The 23,122-nt window shown below is 43.4% G+C and overlaps 1 protein-coding gene across 1 annotated transcript in view; it reads right to left on the reverse strand.

Moving 5' to 3' along the window:
* Positions 1-1,739: 1,739 nt before the first annotated feature.
* Positions 1,740-23,122, reverse strand: part of nbas (NBAS subunit of NRZ tethering complex) — a 137,985-nt gene continuing 116,602 nt past the window's right edge. Inside the window, exons 50-53 of the mRNA XM_068708805.1 lie at positions 19,614-19,753; positions 14,755-14,902; positions 12,996-13,130; positions 1,740-2,937 (exon numbers count right to left, since the gene is read on the reverse strand). Of these exons, the coding sequence (XP_068564906.1) occupies positions 2,662-2,937; positions 12,996-13,130; positions 14,755-14,902; positions 19,614-19,753 (699 nt within the window). The 3' untranslated portion in view covers positions 1,740-2,661. The remainder of the gene's footprint in view (positions 2,938-12,995; positions 13,131-14,754; positions 14,903-19,613; positions 19,754-23,122) is intronic.

Genomic DNA, 23,122 nt, shown 5'->3' on the forward strand with positions numbered 1-23,122 from the left:
CTAAAGCCCAATAATGTGTCTATTGATAAATTACAACTAAGGACCTTAAACGTTGTCTATTTAGTCATCAATATTTAACGATATACATAAATTTTTTAAATTAGTTTTTAGTTGCTTTAAGTATTTCTCTTTAACGTTGAACATGTATGACTAAATAAGCAACAATCAAAGTTAATGTTCAGAAAATGTTTCCCATGAAAAGCTCAGTAAACCTGCTTCCACAGGGCTGTTTGTGTGGTTTGATCGAACTGTTTGCTTGACAAAGGCCTGGAAACACATCTGGCATCCCCTTTTGATTCAAAGCCTGATTGATGCATGGAAGTAAATGATATCATCTTTTTCCACCAGATTAAAACAAACTAAATAAACGTTAATGTCTCATGTGAAGTAATCAAAACATCTAAAAATGTGTTTATGTATCGCTCAGAATAAGAAGTCCATGAGACGCTTTTATCCGCTTTTATCCAAAGCGACTTACAATTCAGTATCTATCTAAACACCGTAGACGCAGCTACGGGAGCAATTTCGGGGTTAAGTGTCTTGCTCAAGGACACATTGACATGAGACTACTGGAGCAAGAGCCAGGGATCGAACCTCCGACCCTCTGATTGAAAGGCGGCCCTGCTCTCCACTAAGTGGAGCGTTAAGGCAGCGTCTTGTGGTTTGAGCATCTGGCTGACTCTCATACAGAGAAGTCTTCGGGGCGCATTATAATTTAACACCTACTGTAAGTGGCATATAGGGAACATGACCCCTGTGACCTGTAGAAAAAGAGGAAGTTATTTGTATTTTATGAGAGCTGATTTTGAAGCTCTGCTAATGTATCATATGTGATGTAGCAGTGTTGATTAATATTGTTCATTAACTCAGGTGTATTGAGAAGCATTAGGGGTTAGATTGGTATCTAAATTTAGGGGCGTTAGGACCAGGGTCCTGAAGCTGCCCTTAATAACCGAGGAGGGTCCTCCTCCAGCGGTGGCCCGATAGAGTACATCCAGTCCTCCCACACCTATTGCGCACACACACACACACACACACACACACACACACACACACACACACACACACACACACACACACACACACACCTCGGTCGGGAAGGCCAACGTTTTTTGCCTGAAATAAGTGATATGACGGTGGCTAAGTGGTATTAAGTTATCCTGGCTCTCGCCTCCCTAAGCAGGCTAAGACGGTCTCCTGTAGACTTTGGGGTTCATACCGAGGTCAGAGGTTACTGAACAAGCCTTCTTCCAGCGTCTTCACTCGCACTGGGAGGGGGTGTCGTTTACGCAGCTAGGCTGTACACCTTCTCAAGTAACTCAGTAAATAAATCTTTGACACTTTTTTTTCCCCCTTTATTTGCCCTACAGATAACTTCTCGCAAAAAATAGTTTGCCTGTTTGCAATTATCGGGAGAAAAACAGTAACAAATGCTTTTGGTGACAGCACAGTAGAAGCAGTTGGTCGCTCCCAACCCCCTTCTGTGTGCTGACCACTGAAAGCATTTCAGCAAAATGAGTTTTGTATCACAAAACAAAAAGCGCATTTGAAGGCAAGCAACAAATACACACTGGATGTTTGGGTCTTATGACAGTAAGTTTCTTGGAAAAATGAGAAAATGCTGCAATCGAAATGATTAAAAAAGAATTATAAATTATAAAGAAAAGTAAAACCGACATGTTAACGAGGTCGTCTTTGAAAAATCTTTTCTTTAACAAAGAAAAAATACAAATCACTCATTCTCAGGTCTCATTTTTTTTTAATTTCAGATCTTAAAAGGTGGGACACGATCAAACCTGCATTTTACACAGAGAGACACGCCATGCTGAGAGCGTCGCTGTGTGCATAAACACACACATGTACATGTTTATTCCTCATCATCATTATCCCTACGTGATATCCGCGGGGCGTCGCTGCTTGTATATATTTGTACATGCACATACACACAGAGAAGGGCAGCTGCGGGGCTAATTTGTTTAGGAGGAATTAATTAGACATTATTAGGGGGAAAACAATGGAGCAGAGGCAGGGTGTTTAACGGTGGGACGTCAAAGAGGCAAACCTGTCACGGAACAATAGGCTAATATCCACCCACTGCTTCCCTGCTACTGCTCAATTACTGCATCACACAATAGCAGAAACGCACACACACACACACACACACACACACACACACACACACACACACACACACACACACACACACACACAAACAAAGGCAAGCAGGAAGTGCCTTTTCCGATCAGCCTCGAGTCATGAAGGAGAGACAGCAGAGGCTGTGTCGCTGTGTTCATGTATGCGTGTGTGTGTGTGTGTGTGTGTGTGTGTGTGTGTGTTTCTAATTGAGCAGATGTTTCAGTATTAAAGGTATCCGTTCTTAAAGGCAGACATTGCCGCTGCTGTTGACGTGCCTTCAGTCGATGAACCCAATTACGGGACAAAATGCAGAGATCTGATAGAACTTTTACTCTCGCGCTAATTTCCTTTCCGATCTCAATCCAATGTAATTCCACTCCTCTCTCAACACCTTCCCACTCGGCTTCCCTAAATCTGCTTCATCACTGCAGTCAGTGGCTCCTGTCCAAGCTGCCTCCCCCGTCGCGCTCTTTCCCTCACACCTTGTTTATCCCCCCCCTTCCTCCCCCTTCCTCCCCCTCCTCCTCACAGCCACTTCTTGAGAACGGCCAAAGCAGAGTTGAAGGTGAACTGGGCCTGGTGGGTCCCGCGGTGAGCCAGCAGCAGGGAGCCCGCCTCGGGCCCGTGGCCCGCCGCCAGCAGCTCGGCGGCTGCTTTGTTGACGTCCCAGCCTCGCTCCTGCTGGTGGGCCAGCATGTGGGAGCTGAGCAGGGGGTACAGGGCCGAGGAGACGCAGCCCACCAGGAGCCCCGCGTCCAGCAGCAGTGAGAGGAGTTCGGCGTCGCAGGAGGAAGCCGTCTCCTGGAGGAAAACGAGAGGAGGGAGAAAGTGTAAACACACATGCGGTAATGGAGTCAGGAGGAACTAACTTCCCCTTTAAAGTGTGATTGCTGTTTTTTTGGTTGTTTTTTTTTTCATCCCTGCTAAAAGATGCCAAGAGTAACTGCCACAATTTTGGCGAATATACAACCAGTCCATCTGCCAGGTAAGCGGCTCTCATTCAGCAGACCAACTCTAAACACTCTCTGGCTGTTAAAACACGGAACGTGGCCGGTAGATCTGGAGATTTACCAGCTGCAGCAGAAACAATGTAGTGAAGCTTCCCGCTGCTGCAGCAGCAGAATTTCCAGACTGTGTGTAATTACAGTGTTACACGCTTGAAGAAACTTGATGAGGTCAGAGTGTTAGGTCAAATCCTGTGTTGACCCTATGGCTCACCACTGTGCCCTCTCACTCGCTCTCTCTCTCACACACACACACACACACACACACACACACACACACACACACACACACACACACACACACACACACATATACACACACACACACACACACACACACACACACACACACACACACACACACACACACACAAAAACCTTTCTATGCAGTTTTGAAGAGGAACATTCTCGGTTACCAAAACAATTCTGAACACATGTTCACACAGGCACAAACAAACCTTTACGTAACGTTTTAATCCCATCTTCCGCCTCTTTACATCAATGAAACCCATGCAAATGCAAAACCGCTAAAATGCCGCTGGGGCTGCTGTGAGTGGTTCGCAGGCCAAAGAGAAGCCAGGCTGAGTGCTGGGGTGGAAAGGCTCTCTGTGACTCAGTCCATCTCCTCTGCATCCTCTCACCTGTTTGCTGTCCTCTATTATTAAGCTTGCACTTGCTAAAACTATACACGCTCGCGCACACGCGCAGACAACAGCGAGTCCCTGTCAGGGTATTTCTGGAGCTGAGGCAGATCAATTATGAATGTGGAGCTCATGTCTTCTCTTCTGTAGTAGAGAAGGAGAGCAGAGACGGATGAATTTCTCTCCCTCACCTCTAAAAAAAATAATAAATCTCTCATCTCTGCCGGCCTCGCTCCATTTCTCCCTCCTCGAAGGACAATTCATGTTTAAAAACATAAAACTGTTAAAGAAAGGATCAGTTCACTGGGTATCGGTGAGCCTGAACGTTTCACGCGAGAGTTGAGAGACATTCAACTGGTGTCATTGACAATGACACTGTCCCCTTGTGGAGTTACAGAAATATTTTTTTTTTCTTCCCACAAAGAACAGTATCACTTGGCCCCAAAATTCAAAGTTTCTGTGACGATATTCTGGATGTGATTTACCATTTAAATACAATACAAGTTCATGGTTGCTTTGGTTCCAAAGGGAGTCAGAGCGTTGACATATAACAGTGATAGAAATAGACGATGTCATGTGTGACTAATAACTTAATTCATTCAGAGATGGGACCAGATGAATCATGACAAACTGCGGGAGGGAAAGGGGGCACGACAGAGAAGACAGACGGAGACATTTTTGAATCTTGAGACAGAGGTGGACGAGGAGGTCATCCGGTTATAATGAGAATTAAGGGAACGGATATGGACAACGGAGACGGGAGGTCTGCGACGTACGGAAAATGTGTGCCGGAGAAAGCAGCAGAAAGGCAGACATGCACTGAAAGCATCACATGCATTCATTTTTAAGTGCGCCAACTGTTTCCGAGGGCTGAATGCACACTAGAGTCAAGGAGAGGCACTTCAAAACAACTTAACACTTCAAACTTTTGATTTGGGAGCCTCAGCAGAGGCCCAGAACAAATGTTCTACATGCGCTTTGTGGAGCTGCAGTCAACATTGACCTATTTTGAAGCTCAATATCTTACAAAGACTATTTCAAACGTCACGGGGTAACGGAGCAAAGGATGACTAGTTTGTTAGAGCTTTGGTCCTATTTTTTTCTTCTTCAATGGGTATGATAACAGTGTCCTGAGATCTGAGAACACAGCGACGGCACAAGAAAAAAAGAAGTAAGACAAGGCCAGAAATACAACGGTTAGATGACGAGACCGCCTGTAAACAAGACGGGAAGTGTTGAGAGGTGAAACCAACATGTCTGTGAAAAGGTCAATGGGGGGGCGCACAACCACAGCCAGTATGGAAGCTTAGATTTGGATCAATCAATCAAACTGTATTTGTATATGACTTTATTTGTATTGCACATTTCAGGTTAGTGGGGTTCAAAGTGCTTCACGGAGAAGGGAGAAGCCAGAACAAGTGTAGACTGTAAAAAACAACAATGTGAGACCCATGTGTTTACAGGCAGGCCTTAACAATACAAAGAGGGCTAAAATGATTAATGAGTGTTTAAGAACAGCATGAACAGCTAATGTGCAAATTGATTAATCGTTCAAGTGATTAATCAAGGACAAATGCATCCCGTTTCAATGTGAGGAATTGCTCATTTATATAATTTTATATAATTTTTATATAATTTAATATCATTTAATATCATTTAATATCACCGTAGAACAGGCTGGGTTTTTTACTGTGGATCGCGTTAAAACGAGACAAAGCAACTAAGCTTGAAAATCGACTTAATCGATCATTTAAATAATTAATAGTTGCAGCCGAACTTCAAAAAAGTTTGGCAAACCCAGGGATTTGTTTGATATAAGTCTTGTCGTCTGTCCTGTCGGACGCCTTTTCACCGACTTTGCCGCGTTACCACTGAACACAAAGTAAAGCTGTTGTACAGTGTTGGGTCATGAACCAAAGTATTGAATGGAATTGACATGCTGGTAGTGCAACATGAAGTGAGAGGATCACTTGTATCATATTTGGGATATTTCAGAGAGATCCATTCCGTGAGCATGGCTATAAATAAGACCAAAAATGTAATGAACCGCAAATACTCTTTAATCGCTGTGCCCTTTGAAGCCATTACCGTGATTAAAGGATGCACAAATTAATTTGACTTGATTTGACCTGATAGCGTGCTAATGACTGAAATCACCTTCTGGGGGTGTTTGGCTGTAATGAGGACTCACACCTACCGGAGCACATATGGCTCTGCATGGCACAATGCTGTACATGGAGACCACTGGTCGGAAAGCTCTACCAGAAAAGTAACAACATACACACACACACACACACACACACACACACACACACACACACACACACACACACACACACACACATATATATAATCACACGCAGTGAGTTTGGGCAACATGGGATGTGTACAGATTTAGGGAACAAGAAAATACTGTAAGAAAGCATAGCTACCCAGAACTAAATATACATCTTTCCTTGTCCACTATGGAGAACAGAAAGCACAGAACAGAACTTGAGCAGAGGTCCTCTATGCACACTGACTGACACACACACACACACACACACACACACACACACACACACACACACACACACACACACACACACACACACACACACACACACACACACACCTTCCAGGCTATTACTGTTTGACGGTGTAGACAGACAGCAGATTTGAGTCTCAGAGTCAGTTGGATTGACAGTGGAGCTGAAAATAGATGTGAAGGAGCAGCAGAGAGATGGAGGGGTGGGGGGTGGGGGGTGGAGGGGGGTCGAGGGGGGGGGGGGGGGGGGGGGTCTTGATATCAGAGCGGAGGAGATAACTTTATGTCCTTTATACAGCATGAACAGCTCTGTCACATTTCAGGCACTGCTGTTCGTCCAGTGTTCACACCTACAGTACTGTGAGTTTAAACGATCACTACTATCCATACTGTCTTGAATCTAAAACGGTCTTTTTAGACCTTTATATTGTTGACTAAAGTCACAATTATTAATTCTGCAGCAAATGAGAAACATAGTTAGGACAATATTGATAATTTCATAACTGATTTTGACTTCTTAATGATAAGCATAGCAGGGATGGGGGGTAATTCAATATTTTTCATTTATAAACTTTCAGTGGAATCATATCTCGACGAATTATAAACATATCAAATTATCAATCCGCAGATTTCCTGCAAATTTTTGTTTTTGGAAACATGCTTAACGTATTATGGCATATCTATCAATTACCTAGCCTAGCTAGCCTGGTGTAGCAAAGGAAGCAAAGTTAGTCTACCTAAACCTCTAAAGCTCACTAACTAACACATTTACATCTTATTTCTTTAAGTGTATATATATATGATCACCTGTGGCTTCACCAGAGCCAGGCTAGCCGTTTCCCCCTGCTTCCAGTCTTTATGCTAAGCTAAGCTAACCGGCTGCTAGCTCCAGCTCGATAGCCTAAAAACATAAGTTCCATCGATCTTTTTATCCAAGTTTCAGGTGGAAAGCAAATGAACCTGTTTACCAAACTATTTCTTTGTTACTTAGTTTTACATATGGGAAGAGTCTGGTCTCATTTAAGTATAATTGGTCTCATATAAACTGTGGAGTTCATTAATTGGTTCTTGTTACATTTTCCACATCATGATTTAAAGATGACATCCTCGGCCGGAGAGTGCACCACAAACTGGAGTCACCGCGTTCAAAACTGTCAAGTACGCCATCCTCCGAGTCTACTGTACCTCTGACACACCTGTATATCCATCCGTACTGCCTCCCCCCTCCCGTGGGGCCTCCCATCCTCACCCTTCTCTCTCTCTCTCTCTCTTTGACTTTTCCACTTCCCCCGGCGGTCTGCCCGGGCCTCGCCTTTACAAACAGTTCATCGCAAACAGAATCTGACTGAGCAGAGAAAACATCCATCATGCCGTCATTTCTTTCTCAAAGGTCAGCGGCTTGGAGAACATGAAAACCTGTCCCGCGGTGTATGTATTTTATGTGGTAACGGTCGGTGTGTGTGTGTGTTTGTGTGTGTGTGTTAGGTTAAAAGCCCCCCAAATCTCCTTTAAAGGTTCAAACAACACTTAGTCTCTCTAGTGAAGCGAAAACAAGAGGCATCTTGTCTCTCATGTGTGCGTGTGTGTGTGTGTGTGTGTGTGTGTGTGTGTGTGTGTGTGTGTGTGTGTGTGTGTGTGTGTGTGTGTGTGTGTGTGTGTGTGCGTGCTCCCACATGCCGCTGGCGTACGCCGTGAGTGAATGAACAAACACTCAGCATGACAAGAGACCCGACACATCAAACTGAAGCCATAAGATGTCCAACCCCCCTCTCGCTCTCGTTATTACCTTCTCGTTTCTTGCCGTCTCGCCCTGTGAAAGACAGCCAAGGTTGTCTCCCCCGCTCGTCTTCAATGGACGCTAAATATTGACCGATTGGTCTGGTAAATTTTGAACGCCCCTTGTTTTCTATTCTTGCTCTGCACGTCTCTCATTTCCTGTATACGTCCGTCTCCGCCTTCTACCTCCCTGAGCTAAACCCGGCTGAGAGCTTAATTGGAATTACCGTGCACGTACAATGCTTAATACATAATGTATGGCCAGGCCTTCTTTTATCATTTAAATCATAAAGCATCTTTGGAATGCCAAAGATGCTTCTTCCCTTTTTCCTCTCATCCTTTTCTCTGCTTCCCATCCCTCCGTCCTCGCTGTCTCCAGGCTTTAGTGGTGCAACTGAGCGTGCGCAGACACACACACACACACACACACACACACACACACACACACACACACACACACACACACACACACACACAACGCCAAACAGTCCTTGCCTACAGCGCGACATGATTGAAAGTGACAGACGAAGAGGCTGTGAAGCCAAAGAAAAATAAAAATAAAAAGTGGGGATGTGACGCACATGAGCAAACACAAACACGCGGTGAGCAAACAGCAAGATTAACAAGTCCAATATGGCACAAAAGCTGTAAACAAGCCCACTTAAACAAGCAATTAGATTCATAATCACTCGATCACACACTTACACACTTACAGACGCACACACAGACACATAGAGACCTCGTCTTCCCCTCACTGGGCAGATGAACAAGGTGTATGATTCTTTGGAGAAGAGGTGTCATGGGACTCTTACTACATACGCTGCAGTCAGAGTGTAGTACAAGAGACACACATTTTTGTGTCTTTTTGTCTTCAGGAATGGAGAACACAGCGAGTTTATCTGCTCTAACGTAAGCTGCCGTCCAGCTAACTAGCTTACTTCCTACGGTGGCCCCCTAGCGCTACTTCCAAGGCCAAGACTTCGATTGGAATGATTAGATTAGAATGAAAATGTGGAAAAAAATCCTTTGAAAATAAGTAGAATACATCTACGAGAGACGAGACGCCTGCTTTTGTCCTCTTAAGAGCAGGGAGTAGAATTTTGGGAGGTAAATTTGCCATTGTTATCATTTTAAACTGGAACTGTGCCATGCGGGGGCTGAAAGCCTGACACACATAGCAACAGTAACTTAGGGGGGGGGGGGGCTTAATGACTGAACAGTTGACTAATTAAAGTTAAATCTGAAGAGCGAGTGGAAGAGCCAAAGACAAAAAGAAGGTGAGGAGACACGAGGAGTGAGAGAGCATTTTGTTGCAGCAAACTTTGGTGTTGACTGCAGCTGTATGTGTGTGTGTGTGTGTGTGTGTGTGTGTGTGTGTGTGTGTGTGTGTGTGTGTGTGTGTGTGTGTGTGTGTGTGTGTGCGTGTGTGTTTGTACACATGCAGCCTGCATCTATGTAAGCTGTACGTTGCACTGACAGCTCATTCATATTGGCAGGACAGCTCTTATCATCCAGCCTGGTGTTGAACTCTGGCTCCCTGCTCCACTCTGCTCCTCCGCGCTTCCATACATCTTCACTAGGAGGAGCGGAGCGGAAAAGGAAGCAGAGGAAAGGAGGAACTAATGGGGGGGAATAGAGCGAGGGAGAGAGCGGCGAGGAGAGGATATGTGCTTCTGCAGTGAAAAGAAATAAAAGCCTGCGTGGATTCTCCTGCATCAGTGAGAACAATAGAACCTCTTCTTCATTACCTGCTCTTTCTACTACTTCTTTGTCTCCCTTTCAATTCATAGACTCTACTCCCACTCCATTCTTTCTACCCCCCCCCCCCCCCCCCCCCCTCCTCCTCTGCCCTCTGTGGTCTCCTCCGCAGCGACAGAGAATGTGAAGCAAAATAAAAGCAGCTCACGCTACAGCCAAATAAATTACTTATTCTCCCTTATGTTTTGTGTCAAGTGGTTTTCTATAACACCATTTTAATTAAAAACTAATCTTCAGAATTAATCTTTTGGTTTTTTTTCGTGATCCAGGGCCATGTCTCTTATGGAAAAAATAAATAGAAATGTGTTGATACTGGAGAAAAACAATGTGCGCTGTAATCTATGACATCAGATACAGAGCAGAGTGCCAGAGAACGCACAGCGGTTGTGGAAGTGCTGAAGATAAGGCCTGTCAATCACTCAGAGTGACACGTCATTTTCATGTATTTAATTAAGAGCACCGTGTTTTTCGCGGTTTGCGGTTGATAAATATGTGATGCATTGTGGCCAAAATCAGCCTCAGGCTTGATAATGTAGACATGAAAGTAAATAAAACCACATGGTTTTCTGTGATAAAATGTGTTTTTACGAGTATGTCGAACTGAAAATGTGACAAAACAAATGAAACGGCGAAAGTAATTTAATAATAACAACAGTTAATTAATAGCTAAGCTTCCACGGTGCTCTCACCTGAATTTCTGATCGACTAAGCTGAACGAAAATGAATCATTTCTGATCCCCTGATAAGACCCTCTGATCTCATATTCAATCATGTTAAAGGGTCGGTGCAATGCGGTCGAGGTAATTTAAACATTTTCAGTCCAATAAAGTTTTGGGAGCTCTAATGCAACGTTTTACGCAGATGCTATCAGGGAGGAATCGATGTCATACACTGGACCTGGTGTTGCCACCAATAGGACCTTATTAAGTGGACTAAGTATCAGATGGACGTCGGCTTTTTTTAATGAGGCTGGTCCAGCAACATCAGCAGGGCTGTGATCCTGCAAAACAGCTGTGACGGTCATCTGGCAAGGTGCTGTTGTGGTCAATCAAACTCATGCAAGCACACATTCCTGGTATTTTACATTGAACATGCGCTTTATTTCTATTGTTTACATCGTGAGGGTCGCAACAAAAAGATACAATAGTTTGTAAAATCCTATATTAGAGTGTTATGAACTCATGTGCAGTGTTTTGCCGTCTCATAAGTCTTAAAACTAACTGGATCTGTTACTCAAAATGGACTTCCTGGATCATTTTTCATGAAATATAATCATCAGTCATGATTGTTCCTGAAGCAGCATGACCTTCACCAACCCAACCATGTTTTGTTGTTTGGATATTGGAAGAGAAAAGGTTTGACATCATTCAATTTAATATATCCTGAATCCCTTTTCCTATAAATAATTTGAGTGAACAGATCCTTTAAAAACGGTTTTAGGCAATCACAAACACTTTACTAGAAATCAAATAGCAGACAAACACTCGCACACACAAAAGACAGAGAAGAGGCACACACAGGCAAATACACACACAGACAAATACACACCCACATGCATGCAGCTCCACAGTGAGCTGCGAGCCAACACATTATCTGATGCATTAGATGTTAAGACAATTTCTCTCTGTCTCTGTTGATGTTATCTTCAGATGAACACTGTTCTGGGCTCCTCTGAACATGGCCCTGTTGGTTCTGCTCTTAGGGGGCAGAGGCGAGGTTATTTCTCAAAGCAGTGTGACACACTACTCGTCTCACTCTATTCACCCCCCCCCCCTCTCTTTCTGTCTTCCCTACTAAACCATCCCCCTCTTCACCCTGCTCTGTCCTCTCTACTTCAGTCTCGGTCTTTCTTGCTTTACATGTTCATACATTTGCTCCGTCTTTGCAATTTCCCTTCTCATCTCATTTCTCGCTCTGAACACTCCATCTGATTTCCTCTTCCCACATCTAAATCACACATATTTTTCTCCTTCCAACATTAACACCCCGCCTTTCTTCAGCCCCGCTCGCTTTTCTCTGCGGGATAAAAGCGGCGTGTTGCTCAGGTGTTCCGATATATAGGAGCTGTAGCGTTTCATTTAATAGGGGGCTCCGTCACTAAATAGAGTGGCTTTCTGTTATCTGATGCGGGAACAGAGAGAGGGTCTGCTGGGTCTGAGAGGCCTACTTTGCTACAAGTGCTTATCTGATGGGGAAACAGTGGAGGCCGGCCCACACAGTCTTAAACTATTACTCTCTTATATAGAGCTTCTAGAGCTTCCCACAACTAGAGGACAGTTAGCAAGTGAATGAGCGCTTATGTGAATGTTGAGATTCTTTTGGAGAACTTCATTCGGTGAAATGGTTTTATAATTATAGTCTCTTTTCTTTTTTGTATTCCACCTTTTCTATCCTGTCTCATACATTATTAATACAGTCCATAATGTACAATCAATATTGTTGTATTATTGCTTCAAATACAAACTCTCAAGAGACTTACTGCCCGACAACCTGTCTACATAAGTCTCACAGTGTGTGTGTGTGTGTGTGTGTGTGTGTGTGTCCTTCTGGACACAAGCGATACACAGAGATAAGAAGCAATGACGACGTTGGACCTCATCTACTGAGGGTTGAGGACCCCCCCCCCCCCCCCCCCAACGGCTCTCATACAAAGCTGAGGGATCAGCAGATGACTAAACTAAAAAAATACTTGTTTCACAAAAAGATAATTATCATTTTAGACTTTTTTTTGCCTTTTTGATAAGTGATACTTGTCTTCAGGCCTCTGATTTCAAAAATCTTTAAGGGTCTTTAAGGGCCCAAACAGGTTGAGAAGAACCACTGAACTTTCTGATATATGATTAACAGATAATTAATTAATGACAGTATTGATCCATTCCATCATTTAAGCCATTTATCAAGAACAAAATGCCATTTAAAACCACTCAAATGTAAAGATTTGCTGCCATTTGCTGTTTTATATCACTGAAAAGCGATGACATTTGGGTTTTGGATGAACCGGTTAAGGAATACAAAGACATTATCTTGACCTCTGCAGAGTTGTGACGTAAATTTGTGACGTATTTTTCCCCTAAATTTTAGAAACTCGGTAAACAAAAACAATGAAATTGAAATTTGAATTTGGACCATGCAGACTATTAAAACATCACTTACTGCGCTCATGCTGTCGATCTCATCCACAGTCAGCTGCAGCAGTTGCTCATCGCCGCTCTCAGCCATCAGCTTGAGTGCAGGCTGCTGGAGGCTCTGGCGGTCTTGGAGCAGCAGGGTAGCTATATGTCTGATACACTGGAGGGGGGGGGGGATGAATGGAAAGATGTGTTGATGAACGGATGAATAGAGGCGGGGGTGAGATAAAAGGCAAAAGTGGGATGAAAACAGTAAAAAGGAGTGAGGGGAGAACAAAAGAGGAGAGCAGGAGACAGAGGGAAGAGAGTAGGCAAGGAACGGTAAAGGTTAATCGATGTGCATATACTGAACAGACATGCAGTCACATAATACCTTTAAAAAGGTCTACACACAAACACATGCACACACAGTCCTATCCAGTAATATATGGATATCACAATGCAATCTGACGTCCCCATGCTCCGGCGGTTTCATTCCAGCAGATTCAAATTAAAGCTGTTCAGAACAGAGTAAAAGGCCTCCTTCTACACCTCCCACCCCTCTTCCCACACTAATATTAGACAGCCAGGCAGACACTAGCCTATTCACACTGAATAGCATTAGCGCTAAACTAATATCACAGTCAGCCGGAGCCAGACATACAGAATGGCATTAGGCTTACCACTTCCATGGTGCTCAGTAGGGCATGAATAGCATTAGGGGCAGTCAGATATCAAAGAGCGGCGAGTGCCTTTAGTACATTGCAAAATGCACTGAGCTGATGCTAACATGTTGCTGTGGGTAACATGCTTAATAGCTTCAGGCTCATGTATTAAGATATGGGGTAAAATGGTGGCACTGCACTGAGATATTCATAATAATGGTTATAGGAGGGGAATCGAAAATGCGTTTTTCTTTGGTTCAAAGCTTTCACTATCCTCACTGTATTTGAAGTAATAATCGTTAAGATTTTCATTTAAATAAAGGTCAGTTAAGTCAAATGAGGCAACACAATGGTGATCGAGCACTGAAAGCCCTTTGCATTTGCACTATTATGAACTGTGTGTCGGTGGCGACGTACCCGGGAAAAGTGGAGCTCTGCTCTGCAAAACTATTTTCAACACTCTTTCAGATGTCTTAGTGTCTTAGTTAAGTCCACACAGTGCCATCTTTAGAGTACAAAATAATATACAATGTACAAAGATACAATGTCATATGTAACCGTAGAAAAATTAAATATACTCCGAGAGGCTCATAGAGAATGTTTTTACTAAAAATGGCCGTCTAATCTTTTTTTTCTGCTTGTTTTGTTTCTCTTCAAAATATGAGGCATGGAGATATTTGTTACTTTTGAATACTGCATTTTTACTTTAGTAGACGCACCGACAAACATATTGGATTTCCTGTGACTCCTTCATAATAAAAGCAAACTCGTGTTCAGCCAGTTAAACATGTTAATGTAAAGATGTAGCAGTAGATAAATAGTAACTTAATACATAATATTTTTCCGTGGATGTCGACACAGACACTCACTTCATAATACGAATATATAAATATTGCAGTTCTTTCAGTAATGGGCCATAGACTCAATTGCCATCGTGTTACCGCATTCAACAATAGATAACAGACATTTGTTCCAATGAAAATCTTTGTGTAGTTTAATCCCCCAAAAGATAGTATTTTATCAAACTAAATGTTTAGCTGTAAATAACTAGCAGCTATAACTGTCAGATACATTTCGTGGACGTAAAAGTACAGTCATTCCCTCTGAAATGAGTAAAGCAATGAGAGATTATGTGTCTACCTGCGCAGGAAGCTTGTGTTTGGTGCTGTAGATGGATCGCACCATGGCGACAACCTGCTGACCCAGGTCTAATTTGACTTCTGACGCCTGGCAGCGGGTCAGCAGGGTCGAGGTCAGCACCACCCAGGGGTTACGCTCCGACTCTGCCCTGGAAACAGAGAGCAAGACGGACCGGTGAATGAGACGTGCGTTTGCTGTGTAGTCCTCTGCTGAGCTCCCGAGGTGAACGTAGACTGGTGAACACATTTGCTGTATTACTAAGGACCACAGAACAAGGCAGCAAAATACAATATATGGTAAAAGAGCATGTCAAACTCCTGTCATGTTAATCCAATACAGTCTTGTGTCACTAGATGGTAATCCTCTTAGACAATGACAGGGTCACAGCAGCCGACTACTGTATGTTATTATGAATAATATAAATACAACAGCCACATAAGAATAACGGCATCAAATCACGGGCTGACATAAGCTCAGACAGAACTATCAAGGGGTTTGCAGACGATCTAATGAATTTCGGCGTTGACATGTAAGCGAGGAGGAAAGATGTTTGACCACTTTACTCCTGCAGTTAATATTAAACACCTACACGCTGCATTTTCTCTCTCTCTCGCTCGCTCTGTGAACACCAGGGGGACCAGCTGCCAGCACTGACAGGCGTCACTTTGTTGACACGCTCCTTTTATGAGGTCTTCAAGACCTTTGCTAATGCCTCCAGAGTAACCGATTAGCTCCCAGCAAGGCCAGCAAATGCCAACGACATTAGGGCAATACCGCCTCCGTGGATCTTTATTAATATCAGTCATAGGAGGGGAAAAAAAATACACCTATGGGAACCACAGAACGACTCATTATCTGTTAATTAGATCTTGGTTGACGGATGGATCCTGTTGAAATGATTAATTCTATTAATATTATCATTAGCATGGCCTGGAGTCAATGCTATAATCGAGTCCCTCTAACCGCTCACTAACATTAATGGTAATGGACGTTGTGGTTGTTAAATAGAAAGGATGAATAATCTAATCCATCTATCTATCGGAGCACGCCACTTAACCCGCCGACAGAGTGCGTTACTGTCCGCGGTCATCGAACAAGTCCGAAGAAACGCACGCCAATCGCTACGAAGCGATCTCGAGTAAGAGGCTACTGTCTGGGCAGAGATAAGTCATAGTGTGGTTCTGTAACCTGGTTTGTTTTAAGTTTAACTGTACGGGTATTGTGTCGGCTACGGACCGCTGAGTGCCGTTCAGTGCTGTGAATCATAATTGTAGTGCCGCTGCTGTAATAGTGTTGTTCCACACTGCTGAGCTTTGTTGTGTTTAAATCCGTCATCCGAGTGAGTAAGGTCGGTAGACTGTATTTTATCAGTGAAACGACCAGTGCCGCCGCTGACAAACCTAAGATTGTCGGGCTTCTGTTGTAATAAAGTTACCCAAACACACACACACAAATAAATGTTGTTAGGCTCCTATCTATCCGTCTGTCTGTATCTATCTAGGTTTCGATCCATCCATCCTTCCATCCAAATGCAAAGCCTGATTATATCTGCATCAGGTCTTTAACCTTAGTTAGAATAGCTTCATCACTCAACTATCAGACACAAGCACCACTGTAAAGGAGGGTAAACGTTTCCAGAGGTTAAAATAAAATGGTGCCGATGGGCCAGCACTGGTGAAAGTTATATGTATGCGATTAACGTGACAAGCAGTACATTAAATATGGAACAGTCGGGAAAGGAAAGGGAGGTGATTGGAGATGAGAGGATGAGTCTGATATGAACAAGGGCTTTGTTTCACTCCGGGTGTTTTCACACGATAAAGGGTCGATGGTAACAAGCTGATAAATCCTTCGTGATATGCTGAGAAATTAAAGAAAAAAAGCAAAGTGGTTGAATCCTGATGTCAGATTAGGCGGCTGAAGGGTGTCTTAAGAAAGCTTGTTAGAGGAATGAGACCCTGTGATATGTGTGTGCCTGTGTATATTTGCAAAAGGAGATGGTGTGTGTGAGATAGAAAGAGCTTTGAAATGAGAAAGAGGGAGACAGCAGGGAGGACAGCAGGGCTCCTGTGTTTGACCATCGGTATCAAAGGCAGCTCTCCATCCAGCTACCGGGGGTGTCTTGTCCTGACAAGCCGCTTCACCTTCGGATGATGCGGCCATGGGAGCAAACACTTGAGCTGTTTGGCACACCTCTGCTTCCTGTGCTTTACCAGGGGCACGGAGAGGCTCTGCTGCATGCGACGACGAGTGTCTGTGTGCTCGCCAAATCTGTCACAGGGTGCAGTGTGAGTCACAGCCAGCCTCCATCCGTGCTTTGAATCATGACTCAGTTTATGCGGACAGACAAAAGGATAAGCTTTTCAGACGCAACTCAATATAGCTCCCAAAACCGCCTCTTGTAGTCTTACTGAAACTAATTTCCTCTCCCAAAGATACGCGCAGTAAACACACGTCCATCCCAACCGGGATTAGATGCTGAGTCAGACCAGTAGTTAAGGTTAACCGTGTCACGCACCCCTCAAGTCCTAACGGGACATTTGAAGGTTAAGTTATTCTGAGTTTTGTGTCCCAAATTATGACTGCCGAATGCAGCGGCCATCACACATAAAATGCACACTAAACACAGATCGGTCCTAAATTTCAGGCTCCTGAGCTTCAAAAGAGGCAGATTACATCGCAGTGCCTGTTGCAGCAAATTAACTCAAGCGGTTTAAACGAGGCAGACTAAAGCGAACAAGACAAAACAAAATCCGTGATCAGAAGCTGAGTTTGTACTCATGCATTATGTTTGCATTTAAATCAGAATTACTGTACAAACAGCTCAGTCCACAGTGGAAAGAAGGGATTGGAGCCGACTGTCCCAGCAGCGACGGTTTGACTACAGCTGTTCTGCACTCACAAAGTCAGAGGAATCTGTGAGTGAACTCGAAGCAGCTGTGTCGTCCAGAACCTAATCCCATCCCTCCTACCGCTTCTCAGCTGAAAAGACACCCAAACTCAATGCCAACTCTGCAGTCCATTACTAATGCACTGAGGATTTAAAAAGCATTTTTGCTCCTGATTCATTTTGTTTGTTACACGGCTACACAATGGTGTGAACTGAAAGACGTTGCCTCTAGCGGCCTGTTTCCAGATTAAGACCTTTTTTTTTTTTTTTTACAGGGGCCCAGGAACCATTTCAGGAACTCAGGAGCTTTCCATGCATTTTGACCAGAGGTACTGCGGTCTAATGCCAGTACCTCCTTCCTGTTCTGGGGGTAGAACTTTCTGCTGTTCCCCATAAATATCAGCTTCAATCATACAGGAAAACAATGCTGAGGAAAGCAGGTGCGAACACACACACACACACACACACACACACACACACACACACACACACACACTGCTTCTGTGCAGTCATGCAATAAAGTCTTAAGTCTCTCCACAGTAAATACAAAGAACAATAAGGTGACATTTTAATCTGTTATTGATCATATTTGCCTAATCTTCATGGTTCCTCAGATGTGGTGGAAATGCAAACATAAAAGTTCTTGATTTTGGTTCTCTTGGCTGCTCAGGAACCTGGAACCTCCTGGAACTATTTGTTTAAAGAGAAGCTTATGACACTTCACGAGGCCCCAACAGAAAACTAACAAGCATGTGAGGATTGTTTGCCTTCTCTCGCCTAGTTTGACACCGTCTACATGGTCATGGTGAAGGATGCCATTGTTTGCGGACATTCCTGATCCTGGAAGTCTGTCTCCGGCCACTCCTGAACCAACCACCGTTACATCACAAGCAGGTTGGGAAGTCGCTGCAGGAACGTGATCCCCTTATCTGACAAAATACAGTTCATTTTGAGGTTGAAAGAGAAAGTATCCTACAGGCAGGTTGTGCTGGCCTTTAAACCGACGCATCAGTAATGAACACATGTAAATCTTGTTCATCACCAAACCGACAAAGTTGTCAAGAGTCCATAAAGCTGACTTATGCACACACACACGCATATAAACAGCTTTGTGAGTTTCTAACAACTACTGGAGAAGAGCGCTACTTTAAATTGCTGATCGAAACTGTTTCAAACAGAGTCTGCTTCGATTGAGCTGGAAGGAATAAACTCCCGACAGCGTAACCCTGTATTGTCTCGGCGGACTTCAGAGTACCACTCGCTTTTAATCAAGAACAATGGAGAAGGAGAAGAGCAATCACATCATTAGGCACTTATCGAAAAAAAAACAGCCAACGCTGGCTGAGGCTCATAAGATGCCAGCTGGTGCAAGAAGCCCGGAGCCCGAAGCTTTGTGAAGACGCCCGTTTTCACTTCCGAACCGGTCTACGTGCAATACGTAGACCTGAGTGATTAGAGGCGGTATTCTCCTCTCTCCATTCATGCTCTCGGGGAAATGAGAACACATTGCACAGCCGTCGCCCATTATTAAGTCAATGTCTTCATATGGCCCTGATTTTGTTAACGAACAAGCGACAGTATGAACGCTGTTCTGTATGTAAGAATGTAAGAATGATACAGTTACTGATGAACCATATACGCAGGACAACTCATACGTAATAACTGTACTAGAGACGATTACAGGAATAGTTTTGACATTTAGATGAGAGTTAAATATAAGGCTACAGCTGATTAGCTTAGCATTAATTCTGAAAAATTAGAAATTTTTTACACATGTGTTTTTCTGCAGATTAGACCTTTTGACAGACCCAGGCTAGATGTTTCCCTTTGTTTATAGTCTAAATGCTAAGCTAGGCTAACCAGCCCCCGGCAGTAGCGCTCTATTGTTAATCGACTCCCAAAATGTCAAACCATTGCTTTGACCAAAGGGCAATGAAAAAAAAAAGAAGATAAAAATCGTTTGTCTTACACTTCCTCTTTCATCATGGGTGGCCAAGCTTGCAGGAGGAGCGAGAGCAGCTGAAAGTCCTCCCGCTTTTGCGCAGCTTCCAGCAGCTCCAGGAAGAGGGCGTATCTTTTCTCCTCGTCCTCCACGTCTTCTATCTCAACCTGAGAGGAAAGGTGGCGAGAAAGACGGGAGGTGAGAAAGACAAATTGATTTGAAAACTCAAAAAGCAAAAGGCGTGCTGTGAGGCTCTTGATTAGAATATAACACCGGTACATTGAGCACACATTAGGTAAATGAAGAATGTTGAGTAACTAGAGTAACCATCTGTTTCTTTCAAATTCTGCTCCACGTGCAATGTTGCGGATAAATATGTTGATAGATGGCAGCAGGAAGTGGATTTCAGTGATTTGTTATCTTGGACACTTCCACTAGACTCTCATCCAAAACAAGCGCCACAGAAACAGGAGAGCGGCTTTCATTGATTTCAAATGAAGCTCTCGATTGGGATGGCAAAACTTGACAACCTAATGATCGCAGTAGAGTTTGTGGGAAAGGCATCCTGCCAAAACCGGAGCCCAAATGAACTGCGCAATCACAAACCCCCAATCTAGACGAGCATCAGAGCAAGCTTCAGACGAGGCGCTGGAAGGGAAGCAACGAGGCTTCATGCGTAATGGCATCATTTCACTGTTAGTTTAAAAAACAAAAAACGTCACCTGTGGCCAAACTTATTCCATACCATTATGAGAAAGAGAGAGAGAGATCGAGAAGGAGAGTGTAAGAGTGAGAAGGAATGAGGGAGGGTTAATGTGGAAAAAATGAGGAGGAGGAGGAGGTGGAGGGAAAGTAATTAATTTCCTTCTCAGAGGTTGGCTTCTAGTGTGATTTAACAGTTCAGAGAGCGGCTGATTTCTGAGGGGAAAACTACAACCTGCCAAAGCGTGGCTGCTGCAAAGACAGGCTCCGTCACAGACACACACACACACACACACACACACACACACACACACACACACACACACACACACACACACACACACACACACACACACACACACACACACACACCCCACAACACATACATCACTTGCAGCCAGAGTCATAAAACATAGTTTCAGCCTCAGTGGTGGGATCAAATTTATAAGACTGGATATCCATGTAAAGCCTGGTGATATTTCATCAGTATAAATCAGGTCTATACACAGTCTCATTTAAACATTTTAAGACACTAGACACTGTCTGTGAATGAGCCTGTTAACACACGCCTCTTTTTTAAAATCTTTATTATGGCAGTTTTTGCAATGAAGCTGGGTTAGTACACAAACCATCAGTGCTGGTGAGATCTACTGTAGCTCCAAATTACTCATATTTTGGGTTATCAAATTACGCTGTCCCATTGAAAATAAGTGAATGAAATGCATTTTGAGGAACACTCTTCCTTAGAGAGGATGAATAGCTGCATTAAGATGCCAAAGAGGACCACGGTAATTCTAATACATGATGCAATATTGCCATCAAAATGATAAGGAAACTTCTCGGTGTCGCGTAAATAAAAATCTGTCATGTTGTCAACGCTGCAAACGTTCTGTGGATTGGAGCTCCTGTGGTCGCCCCACTGCATGTTGCATCTACAAAACGTTACACCTCCAAACGAAACATGTACCCGAGAGACATTTGTTGAAAAGCCACAGTGGAGCGCTGCAGGTGAGTCGCTTTACGCTGTAGATCATCGCTCAGTCAATAGCGGATGAAGCAACACATTGCTAGTTCTCTGGCAACTACTAGAGGCACACAGATGTATCTGCTTGAAATGCTGATGAGAAATATAAAGTATGAAAGGCACTTATTTTGGTGATTTAAATTAGCTCCAAAAAGTCCACAGGCCATAAATTCAGCTAGTATGCATCCTATTGCTTAACCCTAAAAGCTTTTATTTTACATATGATGCACAGGGGTCTTTAAGTGGCCACAACAAAGATTCAGAAATTTCCAAAAATGAGTTGAAAAAGACAGTTTGATTGACAAAGTGACAGTGGCAATTAAAGATATTCCTGACAATCTTCACTTTTAAAATAAAAAGTTACAGTCCTCTATCACCTAATCTAATCACCCTATATTTGAAATAATATTGTAAGTTAAATAATCAAAATGGAGCATAAAAAGAATCACTTTTACTTCATTTTGCCGATAGTGGGGCTCCATATAATCCACTTGCTCGTGTAATTGTGTTACAACAGGCCAACGTGACGGTTGACTGGTAATTAAGCAGAACTCACATTGGCTGATTTGCTTAATAAAGTACTGATACTCTTACTGCTTTTTGAGACATCCGTGGTGTTGAACCTCTAATTTACAAGTAAATGTGTATGCAAATAAGCAGCAGCACAGCAGATCCACGCACGGCGGTGTAGTGAAGCGCCTTACGATGGGGGATGGAGCAATAAATGAGTAAAGCTGAAGCTCAGGACCCTCTGGAAATGGAGGTCATTTGGGAAACAGAAATGGAATCTTAACTACCTGTAAAAAGCCCTCACTGTAATCTAAAGCTCTCAAATCCATCACTGAATGTAAACTGCAACCCAAAGCCTGTTCATCATTGTTATTGCCTTGCTGTGTTATGAACACTGAATACTGAACACTCTCTAGCTATTGAAGCATTTTATAAAGTTTTATGGCCACATTTCTTCATTTTTTTGAAAATTTAAGGGGATGCAAGACCTTGGGATTCCTCGATTATATTTGGACTGCATGTTCTCCATTCAACACACATTACAAATTGCATTCAGACACGTACAAATATGCACTCTTTTCACATAGAAATACACACCTACATCCTCTCTTGCACTCACTAATCAACACTCACCTACAGTAGGCTGCAAATAAATAGCTGCCAATTACTATGTGGCTGTGAGGCTTTCATTTTCTTAACAAGGAAGGGTGGTAATTAATTATTTCCTCTGTGGTGTTGTACAAACAATATGGTGTGGAAGGGCAGGAGGGCAGAGAGAGGCGGGAGGGACGAGACCGTCAGCCAATACCGTAACACTAGGCGGAGAAGTGCTGGCAAATTAGATCTGACACATCTCAGTCAATCAGTCCTCATATATTCTTCCCTTTTGCATCCATCGAGCCTTGTTCAAACACTTGCTTCCTATCGTCACTATCCATCTGTCCATCCAAAGATCCGTTACAGTAGTAGACAGCAGGCTAAATGCTGATTGCACAGTATATTTGTGAACAAAGACGATATATTTGTCTTTTTTGGCCCGCTAGCACTTCCCCATTTGGAGGTTTAAACATCTCCAAATAGCAACGGTCCAATCATAGGTTAGCACATCATATAAATGGCCACAACAGGCCTGTTAAGCTTTAGATTTCTCTTCATGGCAAAGAGCCGTTGTGTGTTTATTTACTCTGACGGCAGCTGCAACCGTTAGCATGTACGACTCAACAGCTAACTACCCACAGTAGTGACTGTTACTTTCGAGGCCAGGGAGCACATCATTAACCAGCTGCATTAGTTTGTGGGG

This window comes from Cebidichthys violaceus, unplaced genomic scaffold (assembly GCF_023349555.1).
Source record: "Cebidichthys violaceus isolate CVI_PGR_0920_01 unplaced genomic scaffold, fCebVio1.0.p SCAF_14, whole genome shotgun sequence".
Lineage (NCBI taxonomy): Eukaryota > Metazoa > Chordata > Actinopteri > Perciformes > Stichaeidae > Cebidichthys > Cebidichthys violaceus.